The following is a 20,608-nucleotide window of genomic DNA, read 5'->3' as shown; positions in this document are numbered from 1 at the left end:
CGTGCCCATGTTAGCGGATTACAGCTTTCTCACTGCGCGCGGATGCGGTCCAGCGATCATTTCCTCACAGAGTCTATTGTTTGCTGTGCTGGATGCGCTAAATTAAAAGGTTAGTTCACCCAAAAATGTAAACTCTGTCATTAATTCCTGATGTCGTTGGCCAGCCGTCAGACCTCCGTTCATCTTCAGACACAGATGAAGATATTAATGTTGAAATCCGATGGCTCAGAAAGGCCTTCATTGACACCAATGTCATTTCCTCTCTCAAGACCCATAAAGGCACTAAAGACGTCGTTACAAAGCCCATCTCACTACAGCGGCTCTACAATCATTGATGAAGACACCAGAAGAGTTTTTGTGCACAAAAAAACTAAATAATTACTTATATAGTGATGGCCGATTTCAAAACAAAGATTTGAATCGATTTACTGATCACGTGACGAGAGTGAGGTGAGATGATTGACAGACTGATCACATGATGAGACTGAGGCGAGATGATTGACAGACTGATCACGTGACGAGAGTGAGGTGAGATGATTGACAGACTGATCACGTGACGAGAGTGAGGTGAGATGATTGACAGACTGATCACGTGACGAGAGTGAGGCGAGATGATTGACAGACTGATCACATGACGAGAGTGAGGTGAGATGATTGACAGACTGATCACGTGACGAGAGTGAGGTGAGATGATTGACAGACTGATCACATGACGAGAGTGAGGCAAGATGATTGACAGACTGATCACGTGACGAGAGTGAGGTGAGATGATTGACCGACTGATCACATGACGAGAGTGAGGTGAGATGATTGACAGACTGATCATGTGACGAGAGTGAGGTGAGATGATTGACCGACTGATCATGTGACGAGAGTCAGCTGAGATGATTGACAGACTGATCACATGACGAGAGTGAGGTGAGATGATTGACCGACTGATCACGTGACGAGAGTGAGGTGAGATGATTGACCGACTGATCATGTGACGAGAGTCAGCTGAGATGATTGACAGGACCATGGCGGAGGATTCGTGCACAACAGATCCTGATAGAGTGTCTGATAAATGCCTTATCTACTGTAGAATCAGCACCGACGCTCCCGATACACAGAGTAGACGCAATCGCAAATCTAAAGCGAAAGTAAATGCTAACTCCCTGATTCACGCAAATTAGGCAACATACAATATCCTGTCTCCAAATATCAAAGCTGTCTTAGGCTGGGCTGTGTAGTTGTAACCATCTCTTAACTCTGCCCTCTGTTTGCACTATGAATATTGTGAGAGTCATTTGATAATGGTTGCACTTATTGTTTGCATCTAATAAGACTGAGAAAAAAAAACTGTTTTGTCAAATATTTTTTTTATTTTGTCAAAATATGTATTGTTGGAAAGGTCTGAGACATTTTGAAATGTCATGCCAAATATTGGCTCATTTTGGATTTCTTCAGGGCTACACATTCCAAAAAAATTGGGACAGGTAGCAATAAGAGGCAGGAAAAGTTAAATGTACATATAAGGAGCAGCTGGAGGACCAATTTATAACTTATTAGGTCAATTGGCAACATGATTGGGTATAAAAAGAGCCTCTCAGAGTGGCAGTGTCTCTCAGAAGACAAGATGGGCAGAGGATCACCAATTCTCCCAATGCTGCGGCGTATAGTGGAGCAATATCAGAAAGGAGTTTCTCTGAGAAAAATTGCAAAGAGTTTGAAGTTATCATCATCTACAGTGCATAATATCATCCAAAGATTCAGAGAATCTGGAACAATCTCTGAGCGTAAGGGTCAAGGCCAGAAAACCAAACTGGATGGCCATGATCTTCAGCCCTTAGACGGCACTGCATCACATACAGGAATGATACTGTAATGGAGATCACAACATGGGCTCAGGAATACTTCCAGAAAACATTGGTGAACACAATCCACCGAGCCATTCGCCGTCTCCGGCTAAAACTCTACAGGTCAAAAAAGAAGCCATATCTAAACATGATCCAGAAGCGCAGGCGTTTACTCTGACCAAGGTGTCATTTAAACTCAGGTGCAGAAGAAGGATGAGATTTTATTAACAAAAATAAACATAAACACAAAACAATGCCCACGGGGGGGAAAACATAATCAAAAAACAACTCTAAACATACCAGAAGGAGCACGGGAAACTGCCGACGTGAAACAAGACAGCGATCCGACACAGACTAACAAACACAAGGAGCTTAAGAAGGGTACATAATCAAGGAGGAACAGGTGGGAGAAGTCAAACACTAATAAGATAACAAGGGGGAGGGATCAGACAATGACACAAGCATGTGCCCAAAATAACAAAACACCACATGTGCAACACAAGATAAGACAGGCATGTGACACAAGACTCATTTAAAATAGACTGTGCTAAAGTGGTAAACTGTTCTGTGATCAGACGAATCAAAATTTGAAGTTCTTTTTTGGAAAACTGGGACGCCATGTCATCCGGACTAAAGAGGACAAGGACAACCGAATTTGTTCTCAGCGCTCAGTTCAGAAGCTGATCTCTGATGGTATGGAGTGTGTGTGGCATGGGCAGCTTACACATCTGGAAAGGCACCATCAATGCTAAAAGGTATATCCAAGTTCTAGAACAACATATGCTCCAATCCAGACATCGTCTCTTTCAGGGAAGACCTTGCATTTTCCAACTTGACAATGCCAGACCACATACTGCATCAGTTACAACATCATGGCTGCGTAGAAGAAGGAACCGGCACTGAAATGGCCAGCCTGCAGTCCAGATCTTTCACCATTAGAAAACATTTGGTGCATCATAAAGAGGAAGATGCGACAAAGAAGACCTAAGACAGTTGAACAACTAGAAGCCTGTGTTAGACAAGAATGGGACAACATTCCTATTCCTAAACTTGAGCAACTTGTCTCCTCACTCACTTTGGCTATTTTTGGTACAGCGCCTAAACAAAGTCTCACAGAAATCCTCAAAGTTTGTGATATTAAATATTTTGGCCGATACCGATAACCAATAATTCTTTGTATTTAAATCCGATAACCAATATAATGCTGATAAAAATGAATACAATTTTTTATATACGTTTTGAGAGCCGGATTACAAAATCAAAAGTCTCACCATTAAAAGCCATGTCCCAAACACAATTATAATTGTATGTAGCTGAGATTACAGACTTGTGCTGCACTGAACTGTATTATCATTTTTTATGCGATTCCACTCATATTTCAGGCAATTAAAACCCATAAATACAGAGTGCATCTGAAGTGTCTCAGCTGAAGGTAATCATTATTTATCAGCTTCTCATTATTTATCAGCTTTAATATATCAACCAAAATTTGTATAGGGCCAATAACGATAACGTAAAAAATTAACATATATTGGCCGATATCGATATGGTGGCCGATGTATCATGCATCCCTAAATATGTCCTAAATATGTGCTTACAGCCTTGCTAAGGACCATTACTTTTTATTTATAATTACTATCCATAAGCCAAACCCTTTAGTGAAACATTATACATTGCATAGTACTATATTTAAGCAATGATCCGTTTTTGTTCCTTGTAATAAATTGCACATAATTGAAGAAAAATATTCTCTTTGTAAAACCCTGTTTCAGGTTTCAGTGCTGAAAGTTGCCTAATTTACTACTAAACCTCATTATGGTACTTTGTGTCAGGAAAACATTGTGTGGTTGTGATTGAATTACTCAGCTTGATGAACATGAAATATTGATGAGAGATTAGAGAAACTGTTTTGGTTTGTATCATGTGGTCAGATTTGATGATGTTAAATATAATGTTAGCTAGATAAGGATGTTATTTGGTATTTGGCTACACTTCATTTCGAGGTTACCTTGTACTTACTCAAATAAGTACTGAGTAATAATAATTAACTACATGTATTTACTATAGGGTTAGGGTTTGGTTTAGGGTTAGTTACTTGTTGTTATGCATAGTATTACCAGATAATTTGGTACATTTCTGTTTAAAATTATAAAACTATAAAATTCTGTTTTAAATTATCCAAACACATTACTAACATTAGAAAAGCACAGGAGCTTGTCTGATATTGGTCCGTACGGTTTTGAAACTGGTGTTTCATGAAGCTTTGGTTATATCAGTAGTAAGTCATGGGGGCGTTTCTTTACCCAACAATAGAAAAAATGTGCACAACAGCATGTGACAAATCCATGACGGCATGAAACAGAAAAAGTTCCACTGGTCATTTCTTCTCTATTGTGCCGTATATCCGAGTGAAACGCTTGCCGAACAAGAACAAATGTAGGGCGGGGCTTGATTGTGTCTGTGGGGAATTAATTGGATGGTTGTGGTTTGTTATTGGCCGATGTAAAAAGGAAAAATTGTGCACACATCCAGTAAAACTTTTGCAGGCGCTAGATTCAAAAGAGCATAAATCAAAGTAAACCAAAATCTGCGGCCTGCTATTGCTGCTCCCAAAAATGTATTTAAAAAGGACAACGTTTCGACCCAAACTTGCCTGACGAAGACCCTTTGGGTCGAAACATTGTTCTTTAAAAAAAAAAGATTTGGGAGCAGCAATTGTAGTGTGCAGATCGTTGTTCACTTTGCTATTGGCTGATCTCATGTGAGTGAGAGGTTGCTCCGCCCTCGGCATCAAAAAAGAGATGAGCTGTTATTCTGACTCAAGATTATGATTTTGATTTCATGTTGACACACACAAAGTGCCCCGAAAATCAAGATCCCTGGAGGTGTGTATCTGGTGTGTCCGTCCAGGCCGTCACGTTAATGGCTTTCCTGACCATTAAACGTCAGTAAGGAGAGTCACGGCCGAACTCCTCCCTGTCCTGTGGGAAGTCACAGCAAACAAAGGCTGGACTAATCCCAGTGCCCGATTCCATTCCCGTCAGCCAAAGTCACTCAGAAGGAAGTTTCCTTCTGACCCCTTTCTCACACTCCACGAAATGGAGCGTCTTTGAGCCCTTGGGCAGGTTTTAGCTCATTTGCCTCTCTGGTATCGGATCAGCCGTTATAACAACAGGGCTGATGTGAAGGCAGAGTTTCGTCTGCTGTTTGGATAGATGTTATTCTGTGTGCAAGACATCGGCTGGGAAAGACGAGTTATGACTACAGCCGATTAAACAGAAAGTGGTGTGTAAATATAGTTTGGAAAGCCTGTGCCAGAATGACAACAACAAACAAACAAAACATTTAGGGAGCGAGTAATGCCACGATTCTAGGCACTTTTTGTCACTTGCTCCTTATAGGATTGTGCCGGCTCTCCATCCAGTTTTCCCATGTTTTCCAATCCCATCTCTGACTATCATATGAACACATGACAGCTCTCTCACAGTTTCTTTATAGTCTCTGTAAAATCTAATTCGTTAGACTTACTTAAAAAAAGCATGCAAACCGATTGCCTTAATGAAATAGGTTTGTTGTGCTGACAAAAGCTTAGTTAGTATAGTTCACTTACATGTGACTAAACAAGTACTTGATCATTTACTTTAAATAACATTTAAATTGTTACCATTGTTGAGTTTTGTATGCTGAATGTTGAAATCGGTGCGACTCAAGCATGGTCAGTTGCAAGCTATTTTTACAGATATAGAGGGATTATATCAACACAATTAAAAGTTTTAATCTCAATCTCAATCTCAATCTCATTTATTTATAAAGCATTTTAAAAATAACAAAGTTAGCCAAAGTGCTGTACATTGGCAATACACAAAATAATTTACATAACACACATTAAAACTATTCAAGGTAACCTTTTAAAAATTTTAATTTAATAACCAGATGTTTAACGCAATAAAAGGACAGTCACAATAAAAGTCATCTCAAACTGTGTTAAAGGGCAAAGAAAAATAATGTGTTTTAAGAAGAGATTTAAAAACTAGAAGTGAGTCAGCCCGCTTGATATGAAGTGGCAACTCATTCCATAATTTGGGGCCAGCGACTGAAAAAGCACGGTCATCTCTTCACTTTCTCTTTGTCTTAGGGACAATGAGCATAGATTGATTTGCCGATCTAAGGGAGCGGGACGGGGCATGAGGCTGAAGAAGGTCAGACAGATACCGTGGAGCGAGACCATTCAGGCTCTTTACATGATCTATATGACATAAGTGTTAGTACCAAATTTTTAAAAGAAGAAACTGAGCTGCTCTGTGTATTCTGACAGCTTTCTATCAGAACCAGCATTAACTTCTGGAGCAGTTTGAGCTCCAGTAGCTCGTCTGTTTGATCGGACCCCACGGGCCAGCCTTCGCTCCCCACGGTCATCAATGAGCCTTGGCCGCCCATGACCCTGTGGCCGGTTCTCCACTGTTCCTTCCTCGGAGCACTGTTGATAGATACTGACCACTGCAGACCGGGAACAGCCCACAAGAGCTGCAGTTTTGGAGATGCTCTGACCCAGTCGTCTAGCCGTCACAATCTGGCCAAACTCGCTCAAATCCTTACGCTTGCCCATTTTTCCTGCTTTACACACATCAACTCTGAGGACAAAATGTTCACTTGCTGCCTAATATATCCCACCCACTAACAGGAGCCATGATGAAGAAATCATCAGTGTTATTCCCTTCACCTGTCATAATGTTATGCCTGATTGGTGTTTATTACTTCCTTTCCTTTGAAATCAAATAACTGATTTCTTGTTGCACCGCAGCATCAATAGAAAGAGAATTACACTAATATAAAAGAAGTTTCAAGTGCCCAACCAAAGGCCACGCTGATCTCCATAATGGTGACTTCAAACAAAAACATTCGGTTTATGAAGTCAGCTTATGTGATGTTCTCTCACATTATTCAGGTGTAACAATTCAACATTTGACGTTGGGAAATGAGAGAATGCAACAAGAGAAAGATAACTGCAGAAGGGGAGGACACGAGGGGAATTGCTCCACCTCAAAAAACTGAGACAACATGGCACTAAAACGAATCAATTAATCTTAACTTGGGTTTTCCAGAGTAAAAAAGGCACAGTATGCGAACACTACAGATTACTAGAGTTTTACAATTAGGTTAAGTCATTAAGTAAACATTGAAGACTGTTATTTTACATTTGATTATTTAATTTTCCATACTTGAATACTGTTAGATATACCTGAAAAACTTAAAGCGCTAAACTTAAAGCGCTTATTTAATGTGTATCTTTCTTCTACTGTATTTATCTATGCTTATTAATAGTTTATTATTTTCTATGCAGATGCACCCTAATCACACTAGAAGGCTTAATTCTTTACAAATACATGTTTTCATATTGCACTATATATTTCGGAAAAATAAATAGCAATTTAGTTTTTTTTCCAATATCGTGCAGCCCTATCAGACACTGTATCTCTTCTTTGAAAAGTGAATTCATTCAGCCATTTTGACATTGACGAGCGCTGTCCGACCGATGATGCAGGGCAGCCTAAAAATGTATAACATTAAAGCAAACAGCATGGCAGTGCCACAGAGTATTATTCACTTGTATTTTTGAATATTTCCCTGTCTTTAGTTTAACCGCTGCATCACGTCTCAGCTGATCAAGTGGTTCAGTAACTTCAGAGAGTTCTACTACATCCAGATGGAGAAGTTTGCTCGGCAGGCCATCATCGACGGAGTGAACGATGTGAAAGACATTTCCATCACCAGAGAGTCCGAGCTCTTCCGCGCCCTCAACATGCACTACAACAAAGCCAACGACTTCCAGGTACTTACGCCTTAGTCTTTACATGTAGTATTTAGGGCTGTGTATCGCCAAGAATCTGGCGATACGATACGTATCACGATACAGTGGTTACGATACGATATAGTGCGATATTGTAAGGACATTTAAAAAAAAATTTTTTTTAGAAAGATTAGTTTAAAAAAATAAAGAACACAACCATATGCATAAAACATGACAAGTAACTGTTTTATTTAATTAATACAGTATCATTTATATCACTAATCACTATTTTGTGCAATCTAAGTAAAGGGAAATAGTAAAGTGACTGCAGGATTCTTTGGATGTTTTAAAGGTTCACAGTATAGCAGTTTTTCATTTCTAAACTATTTAGCAACAGAAAGAGCACAGTTTATTAATTCCATAACTAAATGACTGTTTGTTTTATATTTAATACTGTAAAGCTATTTTCTTATTGTATAAAGTGCCATTTGAAGTAAAGAGCTGGGCCCGTATTTATCAAACATCTTACTCACAAAAACACTGCTAGGAATTGACTTAAGAGTAAAAAAATTCTTGTCTCAAAGCTGCACTTAAAGGACAACTCCGGTGAGAAATGAACCTAGGGGTAATTAACAGATGGTTAGCGAGTAGATCGTTCTCTGGGATGCGTTTTCTTGAAAATCGAATGTAAAGAGTTTTATCTCTAAAAACAGATTAGCTTATAACGCTTGTCTATGGGGCACAGGGTAGACACAGGGTGGTAAAATTAAACCGCTAGTTAATACCACTAACAAAGCTAAAAATAGCCTCACACTAACACGGCAGCATAATGAGGGTCCCTACATGCAAACCGAAGCATTGAGAACTTTTTAAGAGTACAAACAGTTTAATAAGAAGATACTTTATAAACATAGTGCCTTACGCGTTCACGAACAGGCGCCATCTTGGAAAACAGTCTCGACGAGTCGAGCCACGAGAGCTCTGCTAAGTGATGAACTGTGACTTGGAATCTCATATGGTCCGTTGTTTCCAGAAGAAAACACTGAACACAACAGAGAAAATAAATAAATAAAACTAAGAATGTCCATGTTATTACATTTCACAAACTTAATTCCTATCGACCAGCTCACTTAGAACAGCGCTCGTAGATCGATTCATCGAGACTGTTTTCCAAGATGGTGCCTGTTCGTGAACGCGTAAGGGACTATGTTTATAACGTATCTTCTTATTAAACTGTTTGTACTCTTACAAAGTTCTCAATGCTTCGGTTTGCGTGTAGGGACCCTCATTATGCTGTGTTAGTGTGAGGCTATTTTGAGCCTTGTCAGTGGTATTAACTAGCGATTTAATTTTACCACCCTGTGTCTACCCTGTGCCCCATAGACAAGCGCTATAAGCTAATCTGTTTTTAGAGATAAAACTCTTTACATTCGATTTTCAAGAAAACGCATCCCAGAGAACGATCTACTCGCTAACCATCTGTTAATTACCCCTAGGTTCATTTCTCACCGGAGTTGTCCTTTAAAAGTTAGTTATCAAGCGTCCCAATCATACTGTAGGTAAAGTGTAGGACTAAATCTGAAGTGCTAGTCTTAGAGTGGATTTACGACACTTTGCTGTGCCACAAATTGAATATTGGATGATGTCATAGGCATGAACCAATCACTGAATAGATGTCCTTATTTAAGAATATCCTCAGATAAATTCACATTGAATAGTGAAATTCCTAAGAGGAGTTTACATCCAATACACATTTGACAATAAACAGTTTTCAAGAGAATACATTATAATATACACATTTTAAATGAAAGATAAACATGTTTTCATCCATTTAATTACATTTTTTAAACTGGTGTGCTGTTAAATGACCTGCCTATATATCGCCTAGATTTTTAAAATATAATCAGCCATCATAGATTCCAAAAGAAAACCGACATGGCAGGAGAGAGAAACGATCGCTACTGCTTGCTGAATTACTCGAACAGTGTTTTTTATTTTATTTTATTTTTTTATAAAACCCAACATTAACCAGCGCTGAAAAAGATGATGTCTGCTCTGTCCAAACGATACTGTTTGATTATCTATTTGTCGTCAAACATTTCGAACACAATCTCCCTCTATTGAAAGATTTGCGCACGTCTCTGTCTCCTCAGCGCCATCACTGCCCCTACTGGACACTCCTGACCACCTGAGAGACCTCTCCAGCTGTCTTAAATAACTGGGAGAGTAAGAGGGATTCTTAGCTTTAAGAAATTTGATAACTTGCTTTTATACTTAAGTTTGAAAGTAGGAGTAAATGTCATGAATTTTCAGCACTTAAGACTAAAACAGCACTTTGAGAAGCTTGATAAATACAGGCCCTGGTCATCATATCCACATCGTAATGATCAGACGCTGTCGTTCTGCCACCGCTGTCAGTTTTGGTGTGTGTTTATTCTGTTATTGAGAGGAAAACGTGCTGTATATATTCTATCGAAACGCTTCTCAGCAGCGCAGATGGCGTCGGGATGTTAAGCGAGTTCTCAGATTCAATGTGTTTCCCGAGTTTTAGATTTTAACTTGGCCTATTTTGCAAAGAAAATGACTCTTGTCAATTTCCTTAGTGGCTTCTTTATAGCTGAAGCCAAAATGAGTCCACACTTCTACGAATAATGCTATCGTCTTGTGAGGTTTGCTAATGCTAATGCACACACACACACATTCACCGTGCTTTTCTCTGGCTCCGCGTCAGTCACGTTCTGAGATAACACTGCCATCTAGCGGTTGGGTGTTATACAGTCTGTGGTTCTAATTCGAACACAAAGCCACGATTCTTGGATGTAAATTAATAAATATATAAATATCGATATAGTGTTTTTGAGAATCGATATAGTATCAGTTGTACAGATGAATCAGTGAATTGATTCATGATTCGGATCGCCAATGTCACATGATTTCAGCAGTTTGACACGCGATCCGAATCATGAATCAATTCGCTGATTCATAACCGTTCGAATCTTTATTTGAGGATTGAAAACAAACGCGGAAGAGATGCCAATGCTGAATAAAGTCGTAGTTTTTGTTATTTTTGGACCCAAATGTATTTTGGATGCTTCAAGAGACTCTAATTAACCCACTGATCAGGGCCGGCCCAAGGCATAAGCGAGCTAAGTAGTTGCCCCGTGGCCACCAGGGGCCCCTAAGAGCACATGAAATTACTTGCTGCATGTTACTTTATGTTTGAAATCGCAAAATGGCCTTAAACAATTACTAAATAAACTACAAAATGTTACGTTTTCTAATATATGTACGGATCGATTCTGACAGCGCTGCAGGAGCTTGCAGTGCCATCAGCTGGACTAATTTGTTCGTCAGGGTTCAAAGTCCAAAGTTCGCCGGAAAAAAAAAATCGGGCGATACTCGCCAGTTGCCCTAGTAACCTTTTTATGAATGGATGGATTTGAGAATGTGATTTGGTTTAGCGCAAATATCTTATTTGGCATGCTGCATCATGCTTTTGTTCACAGTAAATGCTCCTCTGTAAGTGCTATAGCCTATGTTTGAGTCGCTCAAAATTATAATTTTTTGGGGGGAATAAAATTCGTTCTTCCCAAAAAGCTTTGCCAAATTCGTAATGAGAATCATTTATAAATATGCTGTTGTCAACAAATAGAAGTACAAATGTCTTACTGTGTGTTTCAGGCAAAATAAAATCTCTTTTTTATTGTTTGAAAGAAATCCACCAACATTTCTTGTTTTAAAAGTAGTCTCTTATGCTCACCGAGGCTGCATTTATTTGATCAAAAATACAGTGGAAACAGTTATATTGTAAATAATATCTTATAGAAAACAGCTATTTTAAATTGCAATAATAAATGATATATTTGATAATCATTTGATATGAATATCAAGTAAATTGTGCCATTGTGTTCCTGTAATCAAAGCTGAATTTTTAGCATTAATACACCAGTCTTCAGTCACATGATCCTTCACATATCATTCTCATGATTATTTGTTGCTCAAGAAACCTTTCCTTTTTTATTATTGATGTATTTTATTATGTTAAAACAGCTGTGTAAAAAAAAGTAGGCTATGATTCTTTGAAAGCTTTTTATTTTAGATATATGCTGTTCTTTTGAACTTTCTATTCTTCAAAGAATCTTGGGGTTAAAAATTGTGAGCATTTTAGGCATGAGACTTCTTTTAAAATCGTATATATATCCCACATATCCCAGTCTGAACTGTACTGTAAGACTTTGAATATTAAAGTGCAAATAACACCTGAGCACTTTCGTGGGTTTGCTACTGTTACAATTAAAAACTGTATAAAGATAAAAACATAACAGACGGACATGATGTAAGCAACACAGCTACAACTAATACATTGATCATGGGTGTGCGATTATTATCAAGAATTTATAATAGTCAATCGGTAGCCTACCAAGGGGCCCCCAAATAAAATTCTGCCTAGGGCCCCATAAAGGCTTGGGCCGGCTCTGCCACTGATGTCCCATATGGACTACTGTGATGATGTTTTTATTCCCTTTCTGGACATGGACAGTATAGTGTGCATACACTTGCATACGCTCTCAGACTAAAAATAAAATATCTTAAACTGTGTGTGAAGATGAACGGAGGTCTTACGGGTGTGGAGCGACATTAGGGAGAGGAGTTAATGACAGACATTACATTTTTGGGTGAAATATTCCTTTAATGACAGGCAAGACAATGATTGCTTGCTAAATAAAGGTCAGTTTCTGTTGAAATGCACGTCAGAGATTTATCGAGGGTCCTGTCATTACTGCTCTCCAGCGTATATCATGATGTGTTTTGGATGCTAAACCAGCAGAGAGGTTCATACTGGCCTAATCCGGTGCTTTCATGCGGGTGTCCTCGGTCTGACCCGCACCTGTAGCTGCGCGGCCGTAGATGGCCCTGATCCCAGAGCCCGGCGCTGATGCATCAAACTGTGGGAAGAGGAAGCTGCAGCATCTGCTAAAACAACTTGAGATTATGCCCTGGCCACGCCTGACTGCCGTTTGGATTGCTACTGATGCGAAAGAAGCCAGAAATCCCAAGAGTGATGGGCCGGCCGATGGGAACGAGCGGAGACAGTTGTCTTTACCTCCGCACCAAGACATTCCTTTCCCAGGGCCTGCTTTTGTGTCTGGAGATGCACGAGAAACAAAACTGTCAACAGATGAGCGGAGCTACTCTTCGGGAAATAATGTCAGCGGATAGATCCACCTTCTTCCCACCCTCACACACAAGCAGAGTTCTTCAAAGGGATGCGCCGCCTGAATTCCTGCGATGGGAACCGCGTCCTTTCATGCATTTTCCGAGCAGTTAAGTTCGAAGCAACAGGCTGCAGGAAATCAAAGCGTCCATCCACACTGCTCGGCTAATGATTCTGACACTGTATTTGGTTTAAAACGAGAACATTAAAGATGCTGCGTGAAGATCAAGGGCCTGACGCTGTTGACTCAGAGTTGGTAAAAGCATGCGTGATGCTCTTTAACATCAATCGCATTGATTCGGACCATTCTGAGCTTGAGCTGAACCTGCATTTGGGTTTTCAAACTGGGGTCCGGGTCCTCCAGAAGGTTCTAAGGGGTCCCCAGAAAATATCAGAGAATAAAAAGACAAAGCCATAATGGATAAAGTCTACTCTAACTGTTTCATTTTTAAATGTTTCCCTCATTTCTTGTTGTATACATACTTTCCAGAATTGTATACGTTTGCTTTGCATTTTTCTAGTGAGTTTTTCTCACTATAGCCCCCTTTATCTCGCTCACTGGGGTTGTAAGGCAACAACGTAAACTGCTTACATTTATTGTGAAAGTTGCTTATACAAATCATTTTTAATTGAAAATGTTCTTCAGGGTTATACATCCAAAATTAAGTATAGACAATTTAAGTTGGTAAACAATACGTTGTATTTATAAAGGTCACATTTACTATTTTTCTAACAGTTAAATGTTTTTTTCTTAGATAAAAATGTATGGTTTTTAGGAAGGGGGTCCCTCTTAAAGGTTCATCATATTTGGGGGTGCTTGGCATCATAAAGTTTGAAAACCCCTGGGTTAGACCATTAAGACTTCACCATGCAATCTTGCCTTCATGTTGCTAGGGGTTGTGGCCTGTTGTCAGGGTGTTGCTATGGATTTGCTTTTCTGACTTTTTTTTGTTTACACATTTGCATGTGCATTCAGGGTGATTTTTAGGCGGTTACTATGGTATTTTAGGTTGTTGCTAGGGTGTTTGTTTGGTGGTTTATGGGCTAAGGTGTTCTTAGTGGTTGCTAAGGTGTTCTTAGTGGTTGCTAGGGTATAATGGGTGCTTTTTAGGTGCTTGCTTGTTGGTTCTAGGTAGTTGCCAGGGCATTGTTATGTGGTTTATAGACTGGAGTGTTTTAGGTGGTTGCTAAGGCATGTTAAGTTGTTACTAGGGTATTCTGGGGGATTGTTAAGTGGTTGCTAGGGCATTTTAGGTAGTTGCTAGGGTGTTTGGGGCTGTTGTTTGGTGGTTTATAGGCTACGGTGTTCTTAGTGGTTGCTAAGGCATGTTAAGTTGTTGCTAGGGTATAATGGGTGTTTTTTTAGGTGCTTGCTAGGTGCTTGCATGTTGGTTCTAGGTGGTTGCCAGGGCATTGTTATGTGGTTTGTAGACTGGAGTGTTTTAGGTGGTTGCTAAGGCATGTTAAGTTGTTACTAGGGTATTCTGGGGGATTGCTAGGTGGTTACTAGGGCATTTTAGGTTGTTGCTAGGGTGTTTGGAGTGGTTTGGTGGTTTATTGACTAAGGTTATCTAAGAGGTTGTAAAGGCATGTTAAGTTGTTGTTAGGGTATTCTGGGTTAGGTGGTTGCTAGGTGGTTGCATGTTGGTTCTAGGTGGTTGCCAGGGCATTAAGGGTGATTGTATGTTTTTGCTAGGGCATTTTAGGCTCTTCCTAGGGTGTTTGGGGTGTTTGTTTGGTGGTTTATAGGCTATGGTGTTCTTAGTAGTTGCTAAGGCATGTTAAGTTGTTGCTAGGTTATTATGGGTGGTTATTATGGGTGGTTGCTAGGGCATTTTAGGTTATTGCTAGGGTATTTGGGGTGATTTTTAGGTGGTTGTTAGGGGCTTGCATGTTGGTTCTAGTTGGTGGACAGGGCATTCAGGGTGATTGTTAGGTGGTTACTGGGGCATTTTTGGTTGTTGCTAGGTTATTTGGTGTGGTTGTTTGGTGGTTTATAGGCTATGGTGTTCTTAGTGGTTGCTAAGGCATGTTAAGTTGTTGCTAGGGTATTTTGGGTGGTTTTTAGGTGGTTGCTAGGTGCTTACATGTTGGTTCTAGGTGGTTACCAAGGCATTCAGGGTGATTGTTATGTGGTTGGTAGGGCATTTTAGGTTATTGCTAGGGTATTTGGGGTGATTTTTTGGTGGTTGTTAGGTGCTTGCATGTTGGTTCTAGTTGGTGGACAGGGCATTCAGGGTGATTGTTAGGTGGTTACTGGGGCATTTTTGGTTGTTGCTAGGTTATTTGGTGTGGTTGTTTGGTGGTTTATAGACTAATGTGTTTTAAGTGGTTGCTAAGGCATGTTAAGTTGTTGCTAGAATATTATGGGTGTTTTTTAGGTGCTGGCATGTTGGTTTTAGGAGGTTGCCAGGGCATTCAGGGTGATTGTTATGTGGTTGGTAGGGCATTTTAGGTTGTTGCCAGGGAATTCAGGGTGATTGTTAGCCGGTTACTAGCATATTTAGTTGTTGCTAGGTTATTTGGGGTGGTTATTTGGTGGTTTATATGCTAATGTGTTTTAAGTGATTGCTAAGGCATGTTAAGTTGTTGCTAGGATATTATGGGTGGTTTTTAGGTGCTTGCATGTTGGTTCTGAGTGGTTGCAGGGCATTCAGGGTGACTTGTTAGGTGGTTGCTGAGGCATTTTAGGTAGTTGCTAGGGTATTATGGCTGGTTTTTAGGTGCTTGCTAGGTGCTTACATGTTGGTTCTGGGTGGTTGCCAGGGCATTCAGGGTGAATGTTAGGCGGTTGCTAGGGCATTTTAGGTAGTTGCTAGGATATTCTGGGTGATTGTTTGGTGGTTTATAGGCTAAGGTTTCCTAAGGGGTTGCTAAGGCATGTTAAGTTGTTGCTAGGGTATTCTGGGTGTTTTTTTTTATGTAGTTGCTAGGTGCTTGCATGTTGGTTCTGAGTGGTTGCCAAGGCATTCCGGGTGATTTGTTAGGTGGTTGCTAGGGCATTTTAGGTAGTTGCTAGGGTATTCTGGTTGGTTTTTAGGTGCTTGCTAGGTGCTTGCATGTTGGTTCTAGGTGGTTGTCAGCAGAACGGCGTTATAGATAAACTGCATTACTAACGGCGTTATTATTTTCAGTAACGAGTAATCAAACTAATTACTGTTTCCCCAGTTGCAACGCCGTTACCGTTACTGAGAAAAAAAATGCGGCGTTACTATAATTGAGCTCACTGAAGCGGTTTTCATCCGAACAGGCGCGCGCTCTGTCAGCGGACCTGCAGCTATGTGTGTTTGTGTGTGTGTGTGTGTGTGTGTGTGTGTGTGTGTGTGTGAGACACACACTGATCAGGAGTCAGAACGATGGCATGTCAAATGACTTCAAAGGTAGCTTTAGCAAACTGAAAGTATAAGCGCTACTTTTCTCTCGTTGAGGGGAAAGGTAAGAATGTTGTAACGTGCAACTTATGCCCAGAAGAGTCTCTCCACGTCGGTGAATGCAAAAGATAACGTGAGCTCCGCTACCAAGGGATTAGACAGACCCACGACATTAAAGCAACCAACTAGGTTTTTCTCGCGAGAAAGTGGATAAGCCCGCCATACAAACAAGACTTGAGAGCACTTCACTTCTTGTTAACCTGTTTACTTTCGTGAGGAAGAAAATACTTCAAGCAGTACAGTATGTCTCCCAGTTGTGTGACAGTTTTAGAATTTTAATTTGCACTACAAAGAGTCTATGTAAATTAGGCTAATATATTTATTATTATTATTTTCTTTTTTTTTGTATACTTTTCTTAAGGAGCATAATTTATATTTATATTTATTTGATGGCCAGTTGGGGTCTGTGCAATAAATATTACAGTTCTAAACAATCTAGTTTTATTGTTCCACTATATTTACAATAATGTATTGAATTTGAAAGGTGTCTCTCACAGTGTCCCACAGGAACATTAAAATAGTGTAGATTAGTGTACAATGTTTTATAATAATAATTTATTCTATTTAGTGTCCATTTCATTCATTTTACATTTAATATTGGGGCATCCAAGTTATTTTACATGTTTGAACATTTAAAAAAAGTTATAAACACTTGTCTGTTCTACTCATTTCAACTGACTTGTGAAAACTGGTTAAAAAAAAAGACTTATTGCAAAATTATTTTTATTTTTTTACAGTAACGCAAATAGTTACTTTCCCTGGTAACGAGTTACTATTATTTTAGAGTAATACAGTTACTAACTCAGTTACTTTTTGGAACAAGTAGTGAGTAACTGTAACGAATTACTTTTTTAAAGTAACATCCCAACACTGGTTGTCAGGGCATTTAGGGTGATTGTTTGGTGGTTGCTAGGGTATTTGAGGTTGTTGCTTGGATATTTGGGGTGTTTGTTAGGTGGATTATATGTTCTAAGTGGTTTCTAGGGCATTCTGGGTGGTTGCAAAGGAATTTTAGTTTGTTGCCAAGGTTGTTGTTAGGGTGTTTTTTTAGGCTGTTGTGTTCTGGGTAGTTGCTTTTAGGTTGTTGCTAGGGTAATATGGATGCTTGTTAAGTAGTTGCTAGGGTATTCATTCATTCATTCATTCATTCGTTTGTTCGTTCGTTCATTCATTCATTCATTCATTCATTCATTCATTCATTCATTCATTCATTCATTCATTCATTCATTCATTCATTCATTCAACACTTTATTTGTCCCAGAGGGGCAATTAACAATGCCATGTAGAGTAACAAAAATATCTATGTATGAGAGCATCATACAGTAAACAAATAACATAATGTGCACAAGTGCAATAAGATATTAAAGACACATCCAACCATATACAAAAAAGGAATAAATGCGTTTTATATGCATTTATTCCTTTTTTTGTATATATATATATATGAATATAGTCGTAGATTTTGTTATTTTTGGACCCAAATGTATTTTGGATGCTTCAAGAGACTCTAATTAACCCACTGATGTCTCATATGGACTACTGTGATGATGTTTTTATTCCCTTTCTGGACATGGACAGTATAGTGTGCATACACTTGCATACGCTCTCGGACTAAATATAAAATATCTTAAACTGTGTGTGAAGATGAACGGAGGTCTTACGGGTGTGGAGCGACATTAGGGGGAGGAGTTAATGACAGACATTTCATTTTTTGGGTGAACTAACCCTTTAAGTACTTGCTTGGGTATTCTGGGTGGTTGCTAAGGTGTTCTGGTTTGCTGTCCTCAATAGCACACATGATCTGACGAATCGCTCATGACAAACACACACTAACAGTAGCTGAGCGCTGACAGAGCTCTGTTTGTCCTCAGGTTCCTGACCGATTCCTGGAGGTGGCGGAGATCACACTTCAGGAGTTCTACAGCGCCATCGCCCTCTCCAAAGACTCCGACCCCTCCTGGAAAAAAGCCATCTACAAGGTCATCTGCAAACTAGACAGTGACGTCCCAGAGGACTTCAAATCCCCTTCCTACCTGTAACCCGAGAGCGCCACCTACAGGACAGGGCTTTATTTATCACCAGTGTCAATCACACGTGTCTTTTTATAAGTGAATCGCCAGCTTTATAGACAAATCTAAATATACTAAATATTTTGCTGTTGAAATGAAAAGCGTGTCTAAGCCAGCAGGTTTGTTTCCTTCTGTCTGTGGAATAGGCTTGTTTAATAATAATAGCTTGGGTTTTGTTTTTCACTGTAATATATTTTGCTTTAATAATGTCTGTGTAGACAAATGTGTGGTGTGTTTTTAGTCCTGGCAGTTATGAGTTGTGTTTTAATGTGGATTTGTCTGCTAAGTTTCTTCTGTGAAGTATCTTATCTGTAATGATGATTAAAAACAAGGTGTAAATAAGTATAATTTAGCTGTATGATATGAGTAAAGGTGGAAATATTGCTGTTTATGTGGGACCTCAGATATAGAAGCATTTCCCTCAGATTTTGCCAATATACTTATTTATCATGTACTATATTAGTTTTCATATTCTTGTTTATCATTATCTAGCAGTGTGTGGTTTTTCATTTAATAATAAAAGATTCATATTGCAGCAGTTAATATGGGGTTGTTTTTTTTTCCGTTTTTTTTTTTTTTTTTTGAGGGTTCAGATATAAACGCTTTCTTTCAACAAAAAAATAAACTGTGACAATCCAAGCCTGTATTCTGTTATTTTTATCCTGGTCAAAAATGACCACATATTGCTCTTCGAACATTTTTTTAACAAATTTTTTTACGTTTTTAGACATTTTTACATTTAATTGTAATTGTGTGAAACTTGAAAAAATCATGGACGTGATTCGAAAAGGTTAAATTGTCCTGAAAAAAAAAAGTTACACTTGTACTGTTTGCACTGGAAAGGATTGGGAGATGAATTTCCTCTAGTGGAAGCGTTTGGTACTGCACACAGGCAAACTCACTGAAAGCTCATTTTTTTGAGATATCAACCTCAAACACAACTTGTTTAGATTTATTAGGCTTTGATTTTCTTGTAGTTTTAAACGTGTGTGAAAAAAAAATACATTTTAATATTGGAATGTGCCTTTTTCTTAACAATAAATGTCCACTTTTTCACTTATTAAAAGTTCACTTATTTAAACGTTATTCACTCCAGTAAAAATCTGCCAAGTGTCGCCTTTAAAAAGAAGCCAAACTTCAGTCTGAGCAACAAAGCATTTATGACAAGTTTAATTTTGACACTTTGTTTTCAGGCTCAAAAAGTGAATAAATTAAACTACTGCATAAATACAATTTAGTACCATAAAATCCAATAAAATATAAAATAAAAAAACATCTTTAAACATTAGTATAGTACATGAATTACAGTAAAAAATATAAAATGAACAACTGGTCATTTTGGACCACCACACAAAGAGGAACAGAGGGCTAAAATGGTGCCTTTATTGTTAACAAAATGCAAACAATGATTAGCAAATTAAATGCACCCTAATAATCTGTTAATAATCAGATGGATGTTTCAAAAGCCAGACTGCAAAAGCTTAATATAAAACACCTCAAATGATCTGAATGAGCGCGATCTGACTTTCAATCTGATTGAGTGGTGTAGATCTTAAATAGGAAATAATCATTCATGTTAACCTTTGAATCCAAATGCTTTCTGAATTATATGTTAAATATACCTTGTGCAGTGAGTGTGTATGTTCACAAAATATTTGCTAAACAAGCTTTTTTTGCTATTAAGTTATGAAAATGTTATTTATGAATGAACCCTGAACATCCAGTTTTTTAAAAAAGACGTTTTTTTCTTGGTTGTAAAAATGTTGCGGGAACTTTCCATTTGGGAATGTACAATTCCTGAAGAAATTGTGAGTGGTGCTTGCCGTGGCAAAACTCGGGGCCTGCTTGCTGTTTTGTACACTGGTTTCTCACGCGAAACAAAAGAGCCCAACCCCATGTCTGTACGATGCTCTGGTGCTGAGATATGGCTTATTCATGTGTTTGTATGGTTGCTAGGGTACTCTAAATGGTTGGTAGGTGGATGCTAAAGTATTGTCGGTGGTTGCTAAGGTATTCTGGGTGGTTGCTAGGCAGTTGCTAAGGTATTCTGGGTGGTTGCTAGGGTGTTGCTAGGCAGTTGCTATGGTATTCTGGATGGTTGCTAGGGAATTGCTAGGTGGTTGCTAGGGCCATTCCATTTTGGAATTTTGCAAACATTACGGAAATGTTACTTTTGAATGCTCTCTGAACGTTCTGAAACAATAGTAACATTTAAAAAAACAGAAACGTTTTGTGCTGATGTTTTGAGAACATTACTAAAGAACAGATGT

The 20,608-nt window shown here is 38.9% G+C and overlaps 1 protein-coding gene across 2 annotated transcripts in view; it reads left to right on the top strand.

Moving 5' to 3' along the window:
- The window catches only part of prox2 (prospero homeobox 2), a 31,985-nt gene extending 13,116 nt beyond the window's left edge, over positions 1-18,869 (top strand). For both annotated transcript variants that reach the window (XM_067454744.1, XM_067454743.1), the window contains exons 4-5: positions 7,471-7,665; positions 18,141-18,869. In XM_067454744.1, the coding sequence (XP_067310845.1) occupies positions 7,471-7,665; positions 18,141-18,308 (363 nt within the window). In that variant the 3' untranslated portion in view covers positions 18,309-18,869. The remainder of the gene's footprint in view (positions 1-7,470; positions 7,666-18,140) is intronic.
- Positions 18,870-20,608: the final 1,739 nt, after the last annotated feature.

Source organism: Pseudorasbora parva, chromosome 10, assembly GCF_024679245.1.
Source record: "Pseudorasbora parva isolate DD20220531a chromosome 10, ASM2467924v1, whole genome shotgun sequence".
Classification (NCBI taxonomy): domain Eukaryota; kingdom Metazoa; phylum Chordata; class Actinopteri; order Cypriniformes; family Gobionidae; genus Pseudorasbora; species Pseudorasbora parva.
This window is presented reverse-complemented; position numbering and strand designations above follow the sequence as displayed.